Below are 18,220 nucleotides of genomic sequence, written 5' to 3' on the forward strand. Positions count from 1 at the left end.
CTTGGTTTATTACCACCAAATTCTTCAAAAGAACATTTCATTACCAAACACAAACACTATACTATTTCAATATTCTTTTCTAACAGGATGATCATAGTTTTTTTTTTACTTTAATGAAGTTTAAAACTCTTATCACAACAAAAGAATTGAAAATATACTTTACTAACAGTGCATCTCCTATTAGCAACTTATACAGTAATAACACTGAAGTCGTTGCTTATGAGACAACTATTAGGATAATAAGCATACAATGAAAAGCATTTTCAACAACAAATATTCAATATGGCTTAAAATCACATAATTAAGTTAGTGACAGGTATATTTATTGTGGGGTTTTTGTATGTTGTTAAAAAAGGACACAGAAGGTGTGTCCTGCGGTAGAAAAAGAAATTAGGAAATTAAACTCAGACTTCAGAGGAAGGATCAAATTTGTGTAGTTCTACTTGGTGGATTCACGCTTATCAAGATCCTTTAAATGTGTTTTTGTAGTTACTTTTATCTCTCTTCTGGCAGTGAGTATAATAAATGTACTTCTACTCTCCTAATAAATGCAGACCAGAGAAATAGCACGATGCACACATCATTCACAGTAACAGCTTTCAACAAGTAAATATTTTTCCTCTGATTAGGTTGGCTGAGTTTCTGGTGACCTCTTCAGGTTGTACTCTGCCATGACATAAGCAGTTATTGACCATGACATCTCTCTCAAACTTTCACAGTAGAGTAAGTCTGTAAGTCTGTGTCTGCTGGAGTGACACCAGATGCTCCATCAGAGCTGATGCTGACAGAAGCATAATGAGAACACTCCGGTTGTCTGGGCTGATGTGACTGTACGGTGGAACAAAGAGGAACCACATGTTTGTTTCTGAAGTGGACTCTGCTGTAGTGCACTTCATCCTCCTGTTTTGGTTGTGTTGAGACGTTTTCATACACAGGACCAGGACTGAGCTGATAAAGACAAACAGCATTACATTATAATGCACTTTAAACTTGACTCCTTTTATTGTATGTTGGCAAAAATGAGTTTTTTTAAACTCTAATCTTTACCTGTTCAATTTGATCAGACCTTTCAGTTGTTGGAGACTGACCAGAAGTTCTCTTTTTCCTGGTTGAAGTTAATAAACTGAAAAATTAGTGACTTCAGAGCAGAGATTGAATCTACTGCTGTGAACCAACACTTACCTAACACACCAGCAGACAGTGAGAAGTATTAAAACCAACAGAGCTGCAGAAACTCCTGCAGCTGCTGGTGTCCATGTTCCTGTGATACTTTGGACAGTGAGAGTCTTTGGAGCAGAGCTGATCTCTTTGTTGGTTTTCACAGCACAGGAGTAGCTTCCTGCATCCTCCCTGCTGACTGGGTCTAGGATCAGATGTTTGTTCTGGTTCTCTCTCGGGGTCAGAGGTCGACTGTTCAAGTTCCAAATGTAGTTTGTGTTGTCAGTTAGAGGACAGCTGGTCCTGCAGGTCAGTGTGACTCTCTGACCCTCTGTCACCACTGCAGAAGGACTCATCTTCACTCTCAGCTCTGAAAGAAGAACATTGGCAGTGTTGTAAAGTATTGTTGGGCAACAATGGTAAAATCCACGGTTTTTACCAAATCAAGGGCCTGTGCAACATCAGCCCAATCCTGACCTTAGAACCAATGATGGGCAGTCTCAACCACAGCCTAAACCTCACTTAATACCAAACGATGGCAGTCGTCCATATAATGACACTGATGAACTGGGTGCGCTGAGATGCCACCTGCAGGAGGCTCAGTGCATGTGCAAAACCAATCTTTACAAAATGACAGCTGCAAACCACAAAGCTGCTGCGGCTAAAACACAGAATAATTGGTGGTGTGTGAATAAGGCACGGCGAGTCCACAGGTCACAGTATTAAGCCATTATTGACTTGCATCACACCACAACACACCCCAACTCATGAGTCCCCGTGGTTTTAACTCGGCGAGCATGATTAAGGATGCTGTGCAGGTGCGTCTGCCCTCCATGCACGGCACCGCCACCACACCTCACCACAATTGGCTTCGCCTGCAGCTACAGTCCTGCAGAGAAAATGCTGAAAAAAACCATCCTTGAAGAACTGGAACAGGCTTGCAGAAACACAGATCCGAGGACACAACAACACCTGAGCTCCTGTTGAAGACAGCAACACAGCTGCAGAGCTGAGTGTGGACGCTTCAACACGAACTGCTGAAGCTCCACACACAGACTCTACAGATGTGAAAACCGATCGAGAAGCTTAGTTGGAGGTCCAGTGTAAAAAACAGCAAGAAGAGATCGAACAACTCCGTGAGCAGCTCCTCAAAACTCAAAAGAATCTTGAAGAGGAAGTTGCAAAGCGCAAAGATCAGGAACAAAGAGCCCGATGTGAGCTCGCTAAGATGAAAGACAAACTCAGCACCAGTGAGGCTCTTCGTGAAAAAAATGATTTGAAGGCGCAAAACTTAAAGAGCTGAAACCAAAGCTTCCCACCAGGAAATCATGGAGAAGCAAAACCAGGAGAACACAACAATCCGAAACCAACTCAGGCAAACAGAGTAAGAAAAGATCTCATTTCAGGAGTCTTTGCTGTCTCTGCAAGAGACAAGAAAAAAAAAAAAAGCAAGAAGACCAGTCCAACGTTGCCAATCCTGAAAATTCTCCAGCCCAAGACAAGACACTACATCAGTCAAGATCAGGAAAAGAGGCCAGTTTATCAAACCAGAAAAAGACGCAACACTTCAGGAGAATCAGCCAGAAAAAGAGGAGGCCAGCGCTACTAAACCAGAAAATCCAGAGGCCCGAGATGACCAAGTGCCAAAAGAAAAACCAAAAAAGAAAAAGAAGCACAACTGGTTTTGGAGACTATTCACTCCATCTAATAAAATATCAGCAATTTACAACTAAATAGTAACAGTTACTTCCAGTGCCTAAACATCCATTTTTAGGCATATTTACTTTAATATTTATCCATCCGCTTCTCTTTTTCAGGGTTGCGGGGAGCGCTGGAGCCTATCCCAGCTGTCATAGGGCAAGAGGCGGGGTACACCCTGGACAAGTCACCAATCGGTTGCAGGGTCAACACACAGAAACAGACAACCAGTCGCGTTCACACCTATGGGCAATCTGAATTACTCAATTAACCTATCCCCACAAACTGCATGTCTTTGGACGCTGGGAGGAAGCTGGAGTACCCGGAAGAATCCACGCAAACATGGGGGGAACATGCAAACTCCGCACAGAAAGGTGGAATTGAACTCAGGACTTTCTTGCTGTGCGGCAACAGTGATCACCACTGTGCCACCGTGCACATAATATTTGCTTTAATATTGAGTTGTGTATAACTTTGTCATCGGCTCCACCCCCCAACCGGTCGCGGCAGATGGCCGCCCCTCCCTGAGCCTGGTTCTGCCGGAGGTTTCTACCTTTTGAAAGGTAGTTTTTCCTCCCCACTGTCACCAAGTGCTTGCTCATAGGGGATTATTGGGTTTTTTCTTTAGTTCAGTTCATTTGTATGTAAATACTGTTGGATTGAATTGAACTGAATTAAAGAAGATTTTTATGAGACAGAGTAGTCACTGAGTGAACCAGGGTATTATAACATCTTACGCATAAATAATTACGATCAACCCATTAAATAAATAATTGGATTTACCAAAACATCTGAAGTGTGAACATTTAATTTTGTTTCATTTAAAACATATGAAAATGTCAAATTACATCAATATAACAGCAGAAATAAAAATGTTTACATCCTGGTTGAAAACTTTGTTCTGTGAATGATATCCACTGTGTCTGTGCTGTTGATGCCTTTTAAAAGCATTCCTAATAGCATCTATCAAGTAATATGCCTTGCTCAATGGTTCTTGGAAGTATTAACAGTTTTTGTAATTTGCTTTATAAATTCAAATTCTACAGCCTTATACTAGTAATTGCTTGTGCTACATGCGGGAGGCAGGTAGAGTCAGCTCAGTGTCCAGCCATTATTATGAAAGTTCTCTCTTTGGCATCCACAGACGCAACAGCTCATAACAAAATGGTGCAAACAGAGGTGAATCCACATAAATATACTTTTTATATCTGAAAGTCCTGAAGAGCACAGTGTTATGTAAAAAAGTAGGAAATTAGTTTTTGATTTATAATTTCTTTGTTGTAACAATTCTTTGTGGCAATAAATCTTATAAAAAAAAAAAAGCCTGTATTTTTTTCCCCTTTTTTTACCATCAAATAGTGATATGTTTGCAAGTAAAATGTTTTATTGATTTAAACAGCAGAGTTGAGTATGTGGGTTAAATGCATAAAAAAAAAAAACTTGCCCACTCTGGAATGCCCTACAGCATGGGTGTCCAAGTCCAGGCCTCAAGGGCCGGTGTCCCTGCAGGTTTTAGATGCATCCCTACTCCAACACAGCTGAGTCAAATGGTTGGATTACCTCTTCGGCATGCCATCAAGTTTGATTCAGGTGTGTCGGAACAAGGATCCATCTAAAAGCTGCAGGACAGTAGCTCTCCAGGACTGGAGTTGGACACCCACGCCCTACAGCTTATTCTGATGTTGTCTCTTGTTTTGGGCTCCTGGTATCCCAGCAGCTGACAATCGTGTGCCTGATTGGGGCCTGATTAGCTGCACCTGTTAGCATGGACGCTGCTACAGCTAACAGTCAGTGTCTGCTCTAAGCATAGCATGTTTGACTGATTCGGAAAGGGCCAGTGCCATAGGGCAACTTCAAGCTGGTGTTAGGGCTAACCCAGCCCAAGAATACGACAACACAAGAACACAGTTTCCTCGCCTCCTCAGCACATAAGACCGCTATGCTGTCTTTCACAGATTTGCAATAAAGGTTTGCACAATATGAGTCTAGATTCTGCCAATGATAGTTGAATCATAGGTTTAAAGTGTGGCAAAGCTGGCTGACTGGCTGTGGATATCATCCCACAGCAGTGTGTGATCAGTATGAGGAGGAAGTGAAAGGCTGGTTTGATTGTGTCTGGTTCTTCCATATGCTTGTCTTGTTTGTTCTTACTTCATCCAATCCAACAAAAAACATTAAAGGAGAGTCAACAGGAGAATAAACTGTTTGACAACTGCTGTTCATGGGTGTAGCCCACATACGCAACTGTTCTGCTCAACCAACAAATCCATTTTCATTACCAGTGTGGCTAGATTTCAGGAGAAATGAACAAGCTTTCCAACAGTATAAAATGTATTGTTACAGCAAAGAAACAATCAACCAAACACAAATTTCTTTACTTTGTATGTTAAGTTTACATATACATTTTCATGTGCAGAAAAAACTTGGAAGATAATCCCTTTGTCTTTTTGTATATTAGCACTTTAAATTTTGATAGTTGAAGTATGTAGATCTGTAAGGCATAAAAAAAACCCTTCTGGATTATGTGGAAAATTGCTACAATCTGAAAACAGGCAGTTTTTCTGAGTTCATTTAAAGTCTAATATTCAGAGATACATGGTTGTGAGAGGATGTCAGCATTTGAAGTGATGATCTTAAAGAATGTGATTTATGTAGATTCAACTAAAACAGTCCACAAGTAGATTATTTAAAATAAACAACCTGAAACACTGACAGCTGAGAATCGAACACATGACTGTATCACCTGTAAATATAAAACACTGACACAATGAGTACTTCAGATTCTGATAAATAAATTTCTTAAAAGGTCTGAATATTTTGACGTTTTTAAATGCAGGACTCTTACTTGTTATGGCGTTATGGCTGATATTTTCTCGCTATTAAATGACCTGAACAGTTCTTAAACCTCTAAGTAAAGTCTGCTGAGTAAGAAATTAAGATTTACCTGTGACAATCAAGAAGACTCCAGGCAGATCAGACTGTGTCCATCCTTTATGATCTTTGTTGAATCTGAATGTGTATCCTCCTGAGTCATTCTTCTTCAGGTTGTTGATGGTCAGGATGTGTTGGTTCTTCATGTTGTCCTGATACTTCACACGACCTGCAGCCTCAATCAGCTCTTCAACTTCCACTTTATCTTTTCTCCATTTTTTACTCCAACATTTAAACTTTGGCTTCATGTTATCAGGATGTGAGTATTCACATGTGATGTTGACTGAAGATCCTTCCAGAGCACAGATTCTCCTGCTGACATAATTCCTAATCCGGCATTTTTTATCCTGAACACCTGAAATATAGATGGAAGATTTAGAGTTGTTTGATTGGCCTGTATGCTGAAACTTTTATCTATAGTTAACTGACAGAAAAAAACGAGTTGTGTATTACTCACAGACTACTGCAGACTCAAGGTACTTGTGGTTTTTTACAGCACAAGAGAACTTGTATGTTGAATTGTTGTGAGTTAAACATTGTTGATTCTTGTAGTTTCCGCTTGTGTTTCTGCAGCTCATGTAGGCAGTTTGAGGGTCAAACAGCTTACAGGTGGTGTTACAGGTCAGTGTGACACTATCTGATGTGTAATTCGTTCTTTGAACACGAACCTCTGAAAGATGATTAAAAAGTTTTCATAAGACACAATAATGTACAAAATTTTATTTCTGTTTTTAGAATGCCTGCTACTAGATTTATTAACAAAGGCAATATTTAGCCTTATCTTATATAAGGAAAATGACATTAAACTAATATAGAGGTTTGATGGAAGATATTTGCTTATTTGTTGAAGCTTCACCTCTGGGATATGTGATGGAACACGGCTCATCTACTGTTGTCTTCCTGTAAGAACACATTCTCCCTTTAGCATAGGTCACACTGAAGCAGGTCTCTGTGAGGGAATCTGTACAACAAAGAAATAATATTGATTCAAATGATTCACTGTGTGACTCATTGTGTTTGTTTTGTTGCACAATAAACATCATGACTCACCCACAGAGACTTGAGGGGCTCTGAGATGCTCGTAGCCTTTGACAGCACAGGAGTATGTGACTGCTTCCTCACTGCTGAGCAGCTCTTGGTACCAGGGAGACCAGTCCTCATAGAGAAACTCTCTGTTCTTGTACCAGATGTAGGCTGCAGGCTTTTCAGTCAGAGGACAGCTGCTGCTGCACATCAGTGTTACTGTCTGTCCCTCTGTGGCAGGAATCACCTTTACCTGCAGCTCTGAGAGGATGATGGACAACAACTTATACGATGATGTCATTTAGAAAGTAATTCATGAGTAAAAGTCACTGTACCTGTAACTACTTGAAGAGTAATGTTACTGAGTGAACAGTTTCCTGGTCTGTCTGTAGTCTTCATACAGCAGTAAGTGTTTGCATCACTCTCTCTTAGATCATTGATGGTTAAAGTTGACTTTTTCTCTTCAGACATGTTGTACGTTACACGTTGTCCATCCACAGAGAGCTCACTCATTGATCCATTTAAGTGTACAGTGAACCATTTGCTGCTTGAGGTCAGATGTTGATGTGAGCAGTGCAGATCCACTGATGAACCTTTGAGAGCACAGATCCTGGTTTCTCCTCCATTAACACCTTTAACACAAACTTGCATTAGTGAGCAGATCAGCTGTGATTGTTGCTGTTTGCTGACATTTAAAGTTAAGAGTAAATGTAAAAAAACTCAGACATTAGAAAGACAAACTAACCACCTCACCTTGCTGGGTTAACTTCTCTTTATTAAAGCAAAGGATTAAAATGACGACAGAGTGACAGTTTCATATTCAGTTTAACACATTGCACAGTGAAACCTAACTTCCTGTACATGTATCTTCCTCTTCATGTACGTGTATGCTGTGTCTTTAGGCATGAAAAATTACATGCAACCATTTCCCACATTATTTACAACACAAAGTGTATTTTAGTACTTTGTGTTGTCTCTACAGCATGCTGTTGTCTTTAGTCACATGTTCAAGTTCAAGTTTATTTTTCCTTTTGTGAGAGCAGAAAGCTGCAGAGGTGTTAAAACGATTTTCTGTTTCTGGTTTATGATGGAAACACGTCTGTGGTGTCAAAGAATCTCCAGACTGATGCTTCGTGAGCATGAACAGCTGTAATGATGTAAACCTTACTCTGGTGTCAAGCTGCAGCTGCTCTTTGTATCAGTGTAAAGGATCATGATATTTCAAAGACAGCAGTACCAAGCACTGTTTCATGGGAATTTGTAGTTCTTGTGTTGTGTTTCAGGGGCTTTAAACTGATTTTAACAGCTGTTTTCTGTTGGTTTCACTCTTTTTAAACCTCCATCTGGGCTGAGAGTGGATTGTTCCATTAATGATGTTCTAATGACAAAATATTCATTCTGTGAGCTGAAAATTTTTTTTTTCTGATTTCTTTATATGTTCATGGCTTTAAGAGTTCAAGTGTGAAGAGTCCTGCATGGTTGCTGTTCAGTTTCCCTTCAGTGGATTAACACAACATTCATTACAAACATCTGTTTAGACATGTTTCTACTCTGTTCCAGTCATTCAGTGATGATATTGTCCTTTTGTGCACTTCAGGAGCTCTTCAAAGCAGAACTCCTGCTGCCTAACAGTGAATCTCATGTTTTCTAACATTCTTTAATAACCTTTGTAAGTTTTTCTAAACATTTTTATAGTCTTCAGTTATCATAAGGAGGAGAAAGAGGCATTCCTACCTGAGAGACACAGAATGAAACCCACCCCAAAGAATCCAGCTTCTGCCAAGATCATGATTGCTGTAGATTTCAGCTTCTAGTCTGAAAGTTGGTTGTTTGAATCTTGAAAAGATCTTTACAGCTGAGTGTGCTCGCAGGAAAGGCTGAAAACAGAACGGACAATTGTGAACATCACTGCACCTAAAGATAAACTCTTTGCAGCTTTAACAGCATTACATCACTTCCTCCTTTTTAGAAAGAGCACACCTCTAGTAAGAAAGTATGGATTACAACAATTTATGCAGGGACAGAGACCACAAATACACACATAGAAGGATAATTAGGGAGACAGGGAAGATATCTGGGGAGAACGAGACACAAGTGAGTGAAATCACTGCAGATTAGCCAAACAAGTAGAACTAAATACAAAGCACAAAAGACGAGACTATAAAAAACAGGAAATGACTAACACTGAGACAGAGACTCAAACATACAGACAAGACACAAGATTGAACGAGAAAACCATAACCAGCTAAATGCTATTAAACAGGCCACAGACTGATAGTCTCTTGTCCTGTATCCATTGTGTCCCCTTTCACTTGCTCTGTTTCATTATTTTTGATTTGTTCCAGCAGTGTGCCCTCCTGTTTCCAATCGCCTTGTTATCATGCAAGTATTTAACTCTTCACCGTTCCCCTGTCTCTCATCGTGTCCACCAGATTAGCACAGTGTTTAGTGAGGTGTGTGTGGTCTCTTGTTTACATCTAGTCATGAGTTCTATAGACAACAGAGTCTTTATTTGTAGTTTATCTTTTTTATGCTTTGTTTGGTGTTTCTTTGTACTTTTCCTAGTTTTTAGTTTGCTTTCTCAACCAATAAAGCTGCCACTTTCAGTTAACTATTCCATCTCTGAGTCCTGGGTTTGGGTCCTACCCCTGCTCACCACACAGCTCACCTTGGCAAAGATTCCTGTTTGGTTGCTGTTTAGTTTTCCCTGAAATGCTTTAACAGAACATTCATTAGGAAATGTGTGCAAATGTATCTTGTTTACACACCTTTCTACTCTGTGCCATCCATTCACTGATGGTAAAATTGCACCAGACTTTGATACATTTCAAGAGTTTAACATCCTCTTACTTAACAGTGAATCACATGTTTTCTTACACCCTTTAATAACTTTCCAGAAATTTTCTACTATTGAAACATTTTTTTTCAGTCTTCAGTCATCATAAGAAGAAGAAATAGTAATTCCTACCTGAGAGGTAAAGAATGAAACCCAAAAAGAAAAATCCAACTTCTGCCAACACCATGACTGACATACAATCAATCACTAATCAAAAAGTTGATTGTATGAGTCTTTACAGCTGAATATTCTCACAGGAAAGGCTGAAAACAGAACTAATGTCAGTGGGCCTAAAGATAAACCACATGCAGCTTTAACACAATTAACACTTCCTCATTCATGATGGTTTTTAGAAGGAAACCCCCTAATTAGGACTTTTATAACACAGCAGCGTAAATTCACTTCTGGATAGTTTTAACAACATTCTTATCCATTTTATAATTATTAATAACATGAAGAAACAAAAATATATTTTACATTACTTAAATATAAAGTATATTGTTGATTTTAAGAAACTGAGTGTACTGTACATTACAAACCTATATAGTAGATTACAAATGACACTAAGTATCGATATATGTAAAAGTGGCTCAGCACCTCATACAATATTTAAATCAAAACACTGCAACTACAGCCTAAAAATTAACATAGTACTACAATGTGCTACTGTACTGTAGATGTGTCAGATTACACAAACTGTTACCCACTTCAATATATTTTTAATGGTTCATTTCAAGGTTTATGAGAATTAATCATTTTTTGAAAGAAATAATTACACACTAACATATTTATGATTGTATATTTATGAGAACAATTTTCTTCCTTTTTTCTGTAAAAACAAACAAACAAACGACTGACTGCACCTTTAGAAACGTTTGCACTCGCCTGACGTAGCGGTGATGCAATATCAAGTTCCGCCAGTAGATGGCAGTAACAGATTGGATAAATGAGTGAGTAGCACAGTAATCATAGCAGAAGCAAGAAACCACCGTTGCAGGGGAGAGACGGTCAGGTGTACATGTAAAGGTAAGCTTTTGAGTTTCTTTTTATTAAGTCTGGAAACATGGGGGATCCCAGGTTTCACACTTTGATTAAAAAAAAAAAATCCCTCATCATTTCCATTGGCTCACAGCTGATCACAGACTTCAGCTTGGCCAAATTCCCCCTTAAAAAAATGTAGATAACATACATAAAAATAATTAGTATTTCTTAAATATTTTTTTTAGGAACAGTGTTGTTTATTTACTTTGATTTGGCCATCTTTAAGGTGTGTTTCTCTTTAAAGGTGTTTCTATTACACTGTGTGCAGACTGAGTCCCCAGCTGTCTCAGGAGGACCAGTCCTGGTGGACATGTTGTGGGAGACTCAAATGGATGAGAAAAAAGGAGATCCTCTAATCTCTAGCAAAAATACACGGAAACAACTGTGTAGTTTTCTTTCTTTTCTCGTACCACACAAAGGTCAGAGGGTCCGTCAGAAAACACAGGGTCAGGGATCGATCTCTTTGGCAGGAATCCCCTTTACCTGCAGCTCAGTGAAATATAAATAAATAACATTCATATATTGATTATTAAAGTCATTATTTTGTTAGTTGGTAAAACCATTGTACCTGCAACACATAAAATCTGCTTTGCTGACAGTTTTGTGATTTGTCAGCAGTTTCTCTGCAGCAGGAAAAAACTTCACTGCTCTATGTTAGACTGTTAGAGTGACGTTCCTCTCTGCTCCCATGATGCTGTACATTATAGGATCACTTTATTTCTTGCAGTGGCTTGTTGATCTGAGCAGGACAGATTCACTGATGAACCTTTCAAGGCACATATTCTGTTTTGTTTTCCCAGAACACCTTTAACACAACATTTGAATAATAAACATTACTGTTAAGGATTAGAATCTGGTACTTTAATACAGTTGAGAGAACATAGCAGGAAGAGAAACAACAGGTGAAAACAACAGTAAACTTCCTGTTTTCTAAAATAATTTCATAACTTTTGCATTTACATTGAAGATACAGAATTCCAGCAACATCATCAGGAGGAGGAGAAACAAATTATTTTTACCTGAAAGACACAGAATGAAACACAAAAACAAGCCTCCAGCTTTGGTCACCATCATGGCTGCTATATGTTTTTAGTCTAAATGAGAAAGAAGGTTGTATGTTGATTAACATTATTATGATAAATGGCTGATTACTGGTAGTACATATTTCTTAAAACTCATCAGAGATTAGAAAATATCAGAACTATGAATAAATGTCAGAAATCAACTTCTGTCTAACAGGAATGACCAACTTGTGTGAGTGTGGCTGCAGACAAACTGCATTTAGCTTTAACATCATCACTTCCTCATTTATCTTTTTTTTCTCTCGAAGATGAGCCCTCTAGTGAAGAATTGATGTATTGCAGGTGGTTTTTCCACTTCATACTGATTTTACCTCTGAGGTTTTTGTTTTGTACTACTTATCAACATTCTCTGGATTTAAACATGTGATATGACCACATTTCATTACATTTTCATCCCCCCCCCCCCCCCCAAATAAAATAAAATAAAATAAAATAATTTCCTGCAGACATGATAGCGTGTTTTCATTTCTGCCAGAAACAGTTAGTTTTACATTTAAAAGTGCAAATCAGCCAAAAGATAGTAAAAAAAGCAAGAACACACTTCTTTTTTATAAAGTTGTCCTATTTTTTTTGTCTTGAGTTATGTTTCACAGGAATGTTTAACACATGTATTTCATTATCAGACATGTTTGAATGGGAAAGCTCAGACATTTCTGTATTTCTGTTATTCCTTTCTGTATTTTATGTTCCAGTACAGAGAGTACAAACACTGACAGATGAAGCAGCTTTGGTGTCTCTGCTATGATACTGAACTCATTTTAGACACAAAAACCTTAAGGGGAAACGGTCCCTTTAAATCACCATGGTAACAACCTTTTCTTTAGTGAGCAGGCAGTGGCTCGATGGTGGAGTAGAGGTCAGCTGTGTGGTTGTCATTGAAGTGCAGTCTGCTGTAGTGATGATCATCCTGCTCTGCTGACTGAGTTGAGATGTTTCCATACATGTGGTCAGGGTTCATCTGAGGAGACGAGACAGTTATTATAAATTCATATTAAACTGCATTAAACATTTCATTGTTCTATCAGAATATTATAAAATATCTGTTTGTAGGTCTGAGCTGATAAAGGTTGGTTCATTGGCTTATTAAAAAACTATTTAAATCACAGGTTTTCATGCCATTGAATTCAGAGAGAGCTGATGTTTCCCATCAGTTATATCACTACTGTTTAATCCAGTCAGTTACAAAACCGACATATGAGACTGATATGAATCTACTGTGTTGTAAGAACTGTTAATGTAAAGTTTCTATTAAATGTGATACAATGATAAACAGGTTAGTGTAAATGTCTTGTCTTATAGTGATATATCAATGCTTAAAAAACAATCAAATAGTTGTACTTGACAGGAAAAAAAAAAATCAAAGGATAAAGTTGCATTGAAGAATCTTTGTTACTGATGCTCATCAGTAATCATGATTCTTAAAGGCACTATGACCATAACCACCTCAGGAGCAGGTTTTGTTCTTGATTAGACATCAGCAGGTATGAAGTCATCACAGGCTAAACAATCATTTGTCAAGAAAATAGCATCACTATTTTAGGACATTTCCTTTGATAGAAGTACGGTCTAAAGTTTTTAAAGAGCCTCTAAAGTCTTTGCATTTCCCTGAGAAGGATCAGTAAGAATACAGATTTTTAGAGGACTCTTTATTTTTTGACTTTTGACTGTTGGCTGCAAAAAAATTTAAGACACTTGCCAGGAATATTGACGCCTGTAATTATTTATATGTGATAATAAAACAGAGCACCTGTTTCTATTTGTAGACCTTATTTCAAATTTGCACATAGACAAAGTATTATCATTGAATTATGTTTATAAGGTAATTATTTTCTTTATATGATAGTTTCTTGATCAATTCTTAACTTTAATTGATAAGCCTGATCAATTTTTACATCTGCTTTTTTTTTTAACCAACATTTTGTTTTCCTGTCTTCAAATGCTATGCAGCAGTTCTGATCACACTGCTAAATACTGACACATTAATTGATTGGCTTTAATACTAAAATACTGTACAGTGTGATCAATACACACACACACACACACACACACACACACACACACACACACACGCGCAAACATTTTTTTCCTGATGGAGAATAAATGATCATTCAAATAAACAGTAATAGAACAGATGAGGAGTTGTTCTTGTTTGAATCCTGTTAGTACCTGCTGTTCGTTGTGTGAAGTTTCCCTTCTTGGAGGTTGACTGAAAGTCCTCTTTTTCCTGATTCATAAAAATTAATGAAAAAGTCAAGAAACATGACATTAAAAATAACAGGATCATTTTGAAAGAAAACATATGTTTACCTAACACACCAGCAGACAGTGAGAAGTATTAAAACCAGCAGAGCTGCAGAAACTCCTGCAGCTGCTGGTGTCCATGTTCCTGTGATACTTTGGACAGTGAGAGTCTTTGGAGCAGAGCTGATCTCTTTGTGGGTTTTCACAGCACAGGAGTAGTTTCCTGCATCCTCCCTGCTGACTGGGTCTAGGATCAGATGTTTGTTCTGGTTCTCTCTCGGGGTCAGAGGTCGACTGTTCAAGTACCAAATGTAGTTTGTGTTGTCAGTCAGAGGACAGCTGGTACTGCAGGTCAGTGTGACTCTCTGACCCTCTGTCACCACTGCAGAAGGACTCATCTTCACTCTCAGCTCTGGAAGAGGAACATTGGTCAAAAACAAAAAATCTCCTGTGTGGCTTAGACATGAAAGATGGTTTCATGACTTTACTACAAAACCTCCTTGGTACAAGAACCAAAAAACCTCTCGGGTTTACACAATCCTTTTCTCCAGTGATGAAAAGTATTTATTTATTAAAGCAGTGTACTTAAGTACAAATTCAAGGTACTTTTGCTTTCAGTTTTGTGTAACTTTATATTCCACCATCTCAAATGATTATACTTTTTACTCTTCAATATTTATCCATCTTGCTATGTCTGGTATTAAAACTATTGTATTAAACCTGAAAAGAGTCAAATTTAATAATGTAAATATATTTAGAAATTAACGGGTGACAGCAAAACTACAAATGATTATTATGATTTAAGGAACTCCAGTTTGAAATACCAAACAATCTGTGCATAAAACTGTCAAAATTAGCTAAGCACAGATAGGGAAAACTTTTATTTATTTAAGTTGATTTCTTGAAAACATGTAAATACTTTCAAGGTGTTACAGTGTGCTGATACTATATTCACAACATTTGAATATTTCTTCCACCTCTGCTCCTGTTCAGACATTAATGAGTAAAGTCTGCTGAGGGAGGAGTTTAGATTTACCTGTGACAATCAAAAAGACTCCAGGCAGATCAGACTGTGTCCATCCTTTATGATCTTTGTTGAATCTGAATGTGTATCCTCCTGAGTCATTCTTCTTCAGGTTGTTGATGGTCAGGATGTGTTGGTTCTTCATGTTGTCCTGATACTCCACACGACCTGCAGCCTCAATCAGCTCTTCAACTTCCACTTTATCTTTTCTCCATTTTTTACTCCAATACTTAAACTCTGCCTTCATGTTATCAGGATGTGAGTATTCACTTGTGATGTTGACTGAAGATCCTTCCAGAGCACAGATTCTCCTGCTGACATAATTCCTGATCCGGCAGTTTTTATCCTGAACACCTGAAATATAGATGGATGATTTAGAGTTGTTTGAATGGTCTGTATGCTGAAACTTTTGTCTATAGTTAACTGACAGAAAAAAACGAGTTGTGTATTACTCACAGACTACTGCAGACTCAAGGTACTTGTGGTTTTTTACAGCACAAGAGAACTTGTATGTTGAATTGTTGCGAGTTAAACATTGTTGATTCTTGTAGTTTCCGCTTGTGTTTCTGCAGCTCATGTAGGCAGTTTGAGGGTCAAACAGCTTACAGGTGGTGTTACAGGTCAGTGTGACACTATCTGATGTGTAGGAGGTTTTTTGAACACGAACCTCTGAAAGATGATTAAAAAGTTTTCATAAGACACAATAATGTATAAAATTTTATTTCTGTTTTTAGAATGCCTGCTACTAGATTTATTAACAAAGGCAATATTTAGCCTTATCTTATATAAGGAAAATGACATTAAACTAATATAGAGGTTTGATGGAAGATATTTGCTTATTTGTTGAAGCTTCACCTCTGGGATATGTGATGGAGCACGGCTCATCTACTGTTGTCTTCCTGTAAGAACACATTCTCCCTTTAGCATAGGTCACACTGAAGCAGGTCTCTGTGAGGGAATCTGTACAACAAAGAAATAATATTGATTCAAATGATTCACTGTGTGACTCGTGTTTGTTTTGTTGCACAATAAACATCATGACTCACCCACAGAGACTTGAGGGGCTCTGAGATGCTCGTAGCCTTTGACAGCACAGGAGTATGTGACTGCTTCCTCACTGCTGAGCAGCTCTTGGTACCAGGGAGACCAGTCCTCATAGAGAAACTCTCTGTTCTTGTACCAGATGTAGGCTGCAGGCTTTTCAGTCAGAGGACAGCTGCTGCTGCACATCAGTGTTACTGTCTGTCCCTCTGTGGCAGGAATCACCTTTACCTGCAGCTCTGAGAGGATGATGGAGAACAACTTATACAATGATGTCATTTGGAAAGTAAGTAATAAGTAAAAGTCACTGTACCTGTAACTACTTGAAGAGTAATATTACTGAGTGAACAGTTTCCTGGTCTGTCTGTAGTCTTCATACAGCAGTAAGCGTTTGCATCACTCTCTCTTAGATCATTGATGGTTAAAGTTGACTTTTTCTCTTCAGGCATGTTGTACGTTACACGTTGTCCATCCACAGAGAGCTCACTCATTGATCCATTTAAGTGTACAGTGAACCATTTGCTGCTTGAAGTCAGATGTTGATGTGAGCAGTGCAGATCCACTGATGAACCTTTGAGAGCACAGATCCTGGTTTCTCCTCCATTAACACCTTTAATGGAAACTTTCATTAGTGAACAGATTTATTATTTTTGTTACTCTCTGTTTTTATATCATGAATTTTAAAATAATGTTATAACTGCAGTGTAAGAAATAACTTGAGTATTTTAAGTTATAGACAGCTTATATAATTTATAATATATTTATAATAATATAATCCTTTTTATTCATGTTTAGTGACTCCTAAATAATTACTCATATCTTAGAGGCAAAGCACAAATTGAACACGGTATCAGACACCCATCATTTGTTCTTGTTGTAACTTTTACATGTAAAGTTGAGAGAATCAATACAACAGCTTGAATATTAAAAAGACAATCTAAGTGCACCAGCTAACAGGACAGTTTCGTATTTAGTTGTCTGACACATCGAACACACAAAACACGACTTCTTTCTTTCATTTGAGTCTGTTTTGTTCATCATATTATAAATGACGTGTTCTTTGAGGTTGTTTTTGCAAGAGCAGGAAGCTGCAGTGGTGAAAACTGTTGTCTGTGTCTGGTTTATAATGGTAACACCTCTGCAGTGAAACAGAATCTCCAGGCTGAAGATCAGCGATCAACATGAACAGCTGTGATGATGAACTCTGCTTACTCTGCTGTTTTTAACAGCAGAGTAAGCAGAGGTAATTGGAAGTAATTGGAATCACAAACAGCTTTAACATTCACACAGCATGTGTGTTCTAGAAAACCCCCACAAACAATGACATGGGATAGGAATTTTATAAGGTGGCCTTCAGAGGTCAGATGCACTGCAACATGGAAAAAAGAAACAAAAAGCTGCAAAAACATGCAAAACACAATGGAAGTGTTGTTGGGGCGACAACAATATGATTTCCTGCATGTTTTTGTGTCTCACAACATCAACGAATACTCATCTTCTTATGAGCATGTCTCAGTGCAATCCTTTGTATCAGCAGCTGTTCTGTCACACTTTATTTTTATTATTTTATATTATTTATTTTTTATTACACAGGAAGATGTAATAAAAAAAATCGCCTACAAATAGAAATGCATGTGTAAAGAAGAAACAGAATAGCTTCAACACAAAATAAAAAATGCACAGGTACATAAATCAACAATATTCTTATGGGGTGTGAATGTGTGTATCTTTGTCACAAAATGTACTAAAAAATGACATGGGATGCCACAATAACGCTCCCATGAGACAGAGGCAAACGGAGATGGATCCGGGAGAACCGGGCCATCTGCAGCCCTGTAGAGCAGCGGTCCCAAAAGTTTTTTGCGCCACCTGTTTAATGTCAGACAATATTTTCACAGACCGGCCTTAAAGGTGTTGCGGATAAATACAACAAAATAAAATGATACAACCAAGACAAAAACTGTGTAATTTTATAAATATAATAATAAATGTGAATTCACTGTGTAATTGTGTAACATTATCAGCAACATCCTCCTGAAATGCACCAAAAACATCCCCCTCTCTGCCCCTTAATGCTCTCTGGTTGCTATGGTAACTTGGAAATATTTCTCTCAAAATAAGACACAGAACTACAACACGGGAAAA

At 38.1% G+C, this 18,220-nt stretch overlaps 2 protein-coding genes across 7 annotated transcripts; both read right to left on the bottom strand.

Annotated features, from left to right (window-relative positions):
- LOC146572172 (B-cell receptor CD22-like) lies at positions 1-9,151 on the bottom strand. 6 transcript variants are annotated; one of them, XM_085276175.1, is made up of 10 exons: positions 9,083-9,151; positions 8,545-8,687; positions 7,146-7,442; positions 6,838-7,071; positions 6,644-6,748; positions 6,245-6,457; positions 5,801-6,142; positions 1,183-1,528; positions 1,048-1,105; positions 1-948 (listed from the first exon to the last, which is right to left on the bottom strand). In XM_085276175.1, the coding sequence occupies exons 2-10, from the start codon at positions 8,597-8,599 to the stop codon at positions 706-708; spliced, it is 1,893 nt and encodes a 630-aa protein (XP_085132301.1). In that variant the 5' UTR covers positions 8,600-8,687; positions 9,083-9,151; the 3' UTR covers positions 1-705. The 6 variants fall into 6 exon arrangements, with proteins under 6 accessions (XP_085132301.1, XP_085132303.1, XP_085132306.1 ...); XM_085276177.1 differs by lacking the exon at positions 9,083-9,151 and adding an exon at positions 9,053-9,074; XM_085276180.1 differs by lacking the exon at positions 9,083-9,151 and adding an exon at positions 9,018-9,049 and having other exon boundaries at positions 8,570-8,687.
- Positions 9,152-12,589: 3,438 nt separating this feature from the next.
- LOC146572173 (uncharacterized) lies at positions 12,590-16,466 on the bottom strand. Its single transcript, XM_085276187.1, has 8 exons — positions 16,389-16,466; positions 16,081-16,314; positions 15,890-15,994; positions 15,491-15,703; positions 15,047-15,388; positions 14,077-14,422; positions 13,936-13,993; positions 12,590-12,727 (listed from the first exon to the last, which is right to left on the bottom strand). Exons 1-8 carry the CDS (start codon positions 16,450-16,452, stop codon positions 12,590-12,592), a joined length of 1,500 nt encoding a protein of 499 aa, XP_085132313.1. The 5' UTR covers positions 16,453-16,466.
- Between the last annotated feature and the right edge of the window lie 1,754 nt (positions 16,467-18,220).

This window comes from Mchenga conophoros, linkage group LG6 (genome assembly GCF_057382185.1).
Source record: "Mchenga conophoros isolate Kocher_MC1m ecotype Shallow Benthic linkage group LG6, M_conophoros_male_GT1.1, whole genome shotgun sequence".
Taxonomy (NCBI): Eukaryota; Metazoa; Chordata; class Actinopteri; order Cichliformes; family Cichlidae; genus Mchenga; species Mchenga conophoros.

Excerpts from the sequence above, each read along its gene's own strand:
- LOC146572172 (XM_085276175.1), bottom strand. The coding sequence starts at position 8,599 with ATGATCTTGGCAGAAGCTGGATTCTTTGGGGTGGGTTTCATTCTGTGT. Across the intron at positions 6,749-6,837 it reads AGCCCCTCAAGTCTCTGTGG|ATTCCCTCACAGAGACCTGC; the intron begins GTGAGTCATGAT and ends TTTGTTGTACAG. Across the intron at positions 6,458-6,643 it reads TTCCATCACATATCCCAGAG|AGGTTCGTGTTCAAAGAACG; the intron begins GTGAAGCTTCAA and ends ATCATCTTTCAG.
- LOC146572173 (XM_085276187.1), bottom strand. The coding sequence starts at position 16,452 with ATGAAGACTACAGACAGACCAGGAAACTGTTCACTCAGTAATATTACT. Across the intron at positions 15,704-15,889 it reads CTCCATCACATATCCCAGAG|AGGTTCGTGTTCAAAAAACC; the intron begins GTGAAGCTTCAA and ends ATCATCTTTCAG. Across the intron at positions 12,728-13,935 it reads CTTCACACAACGAACAGCAG|ATGAACCCTGACCACATGTA; the intron begins GTACTAACAGGA and ends TCGTCTCCTCAG.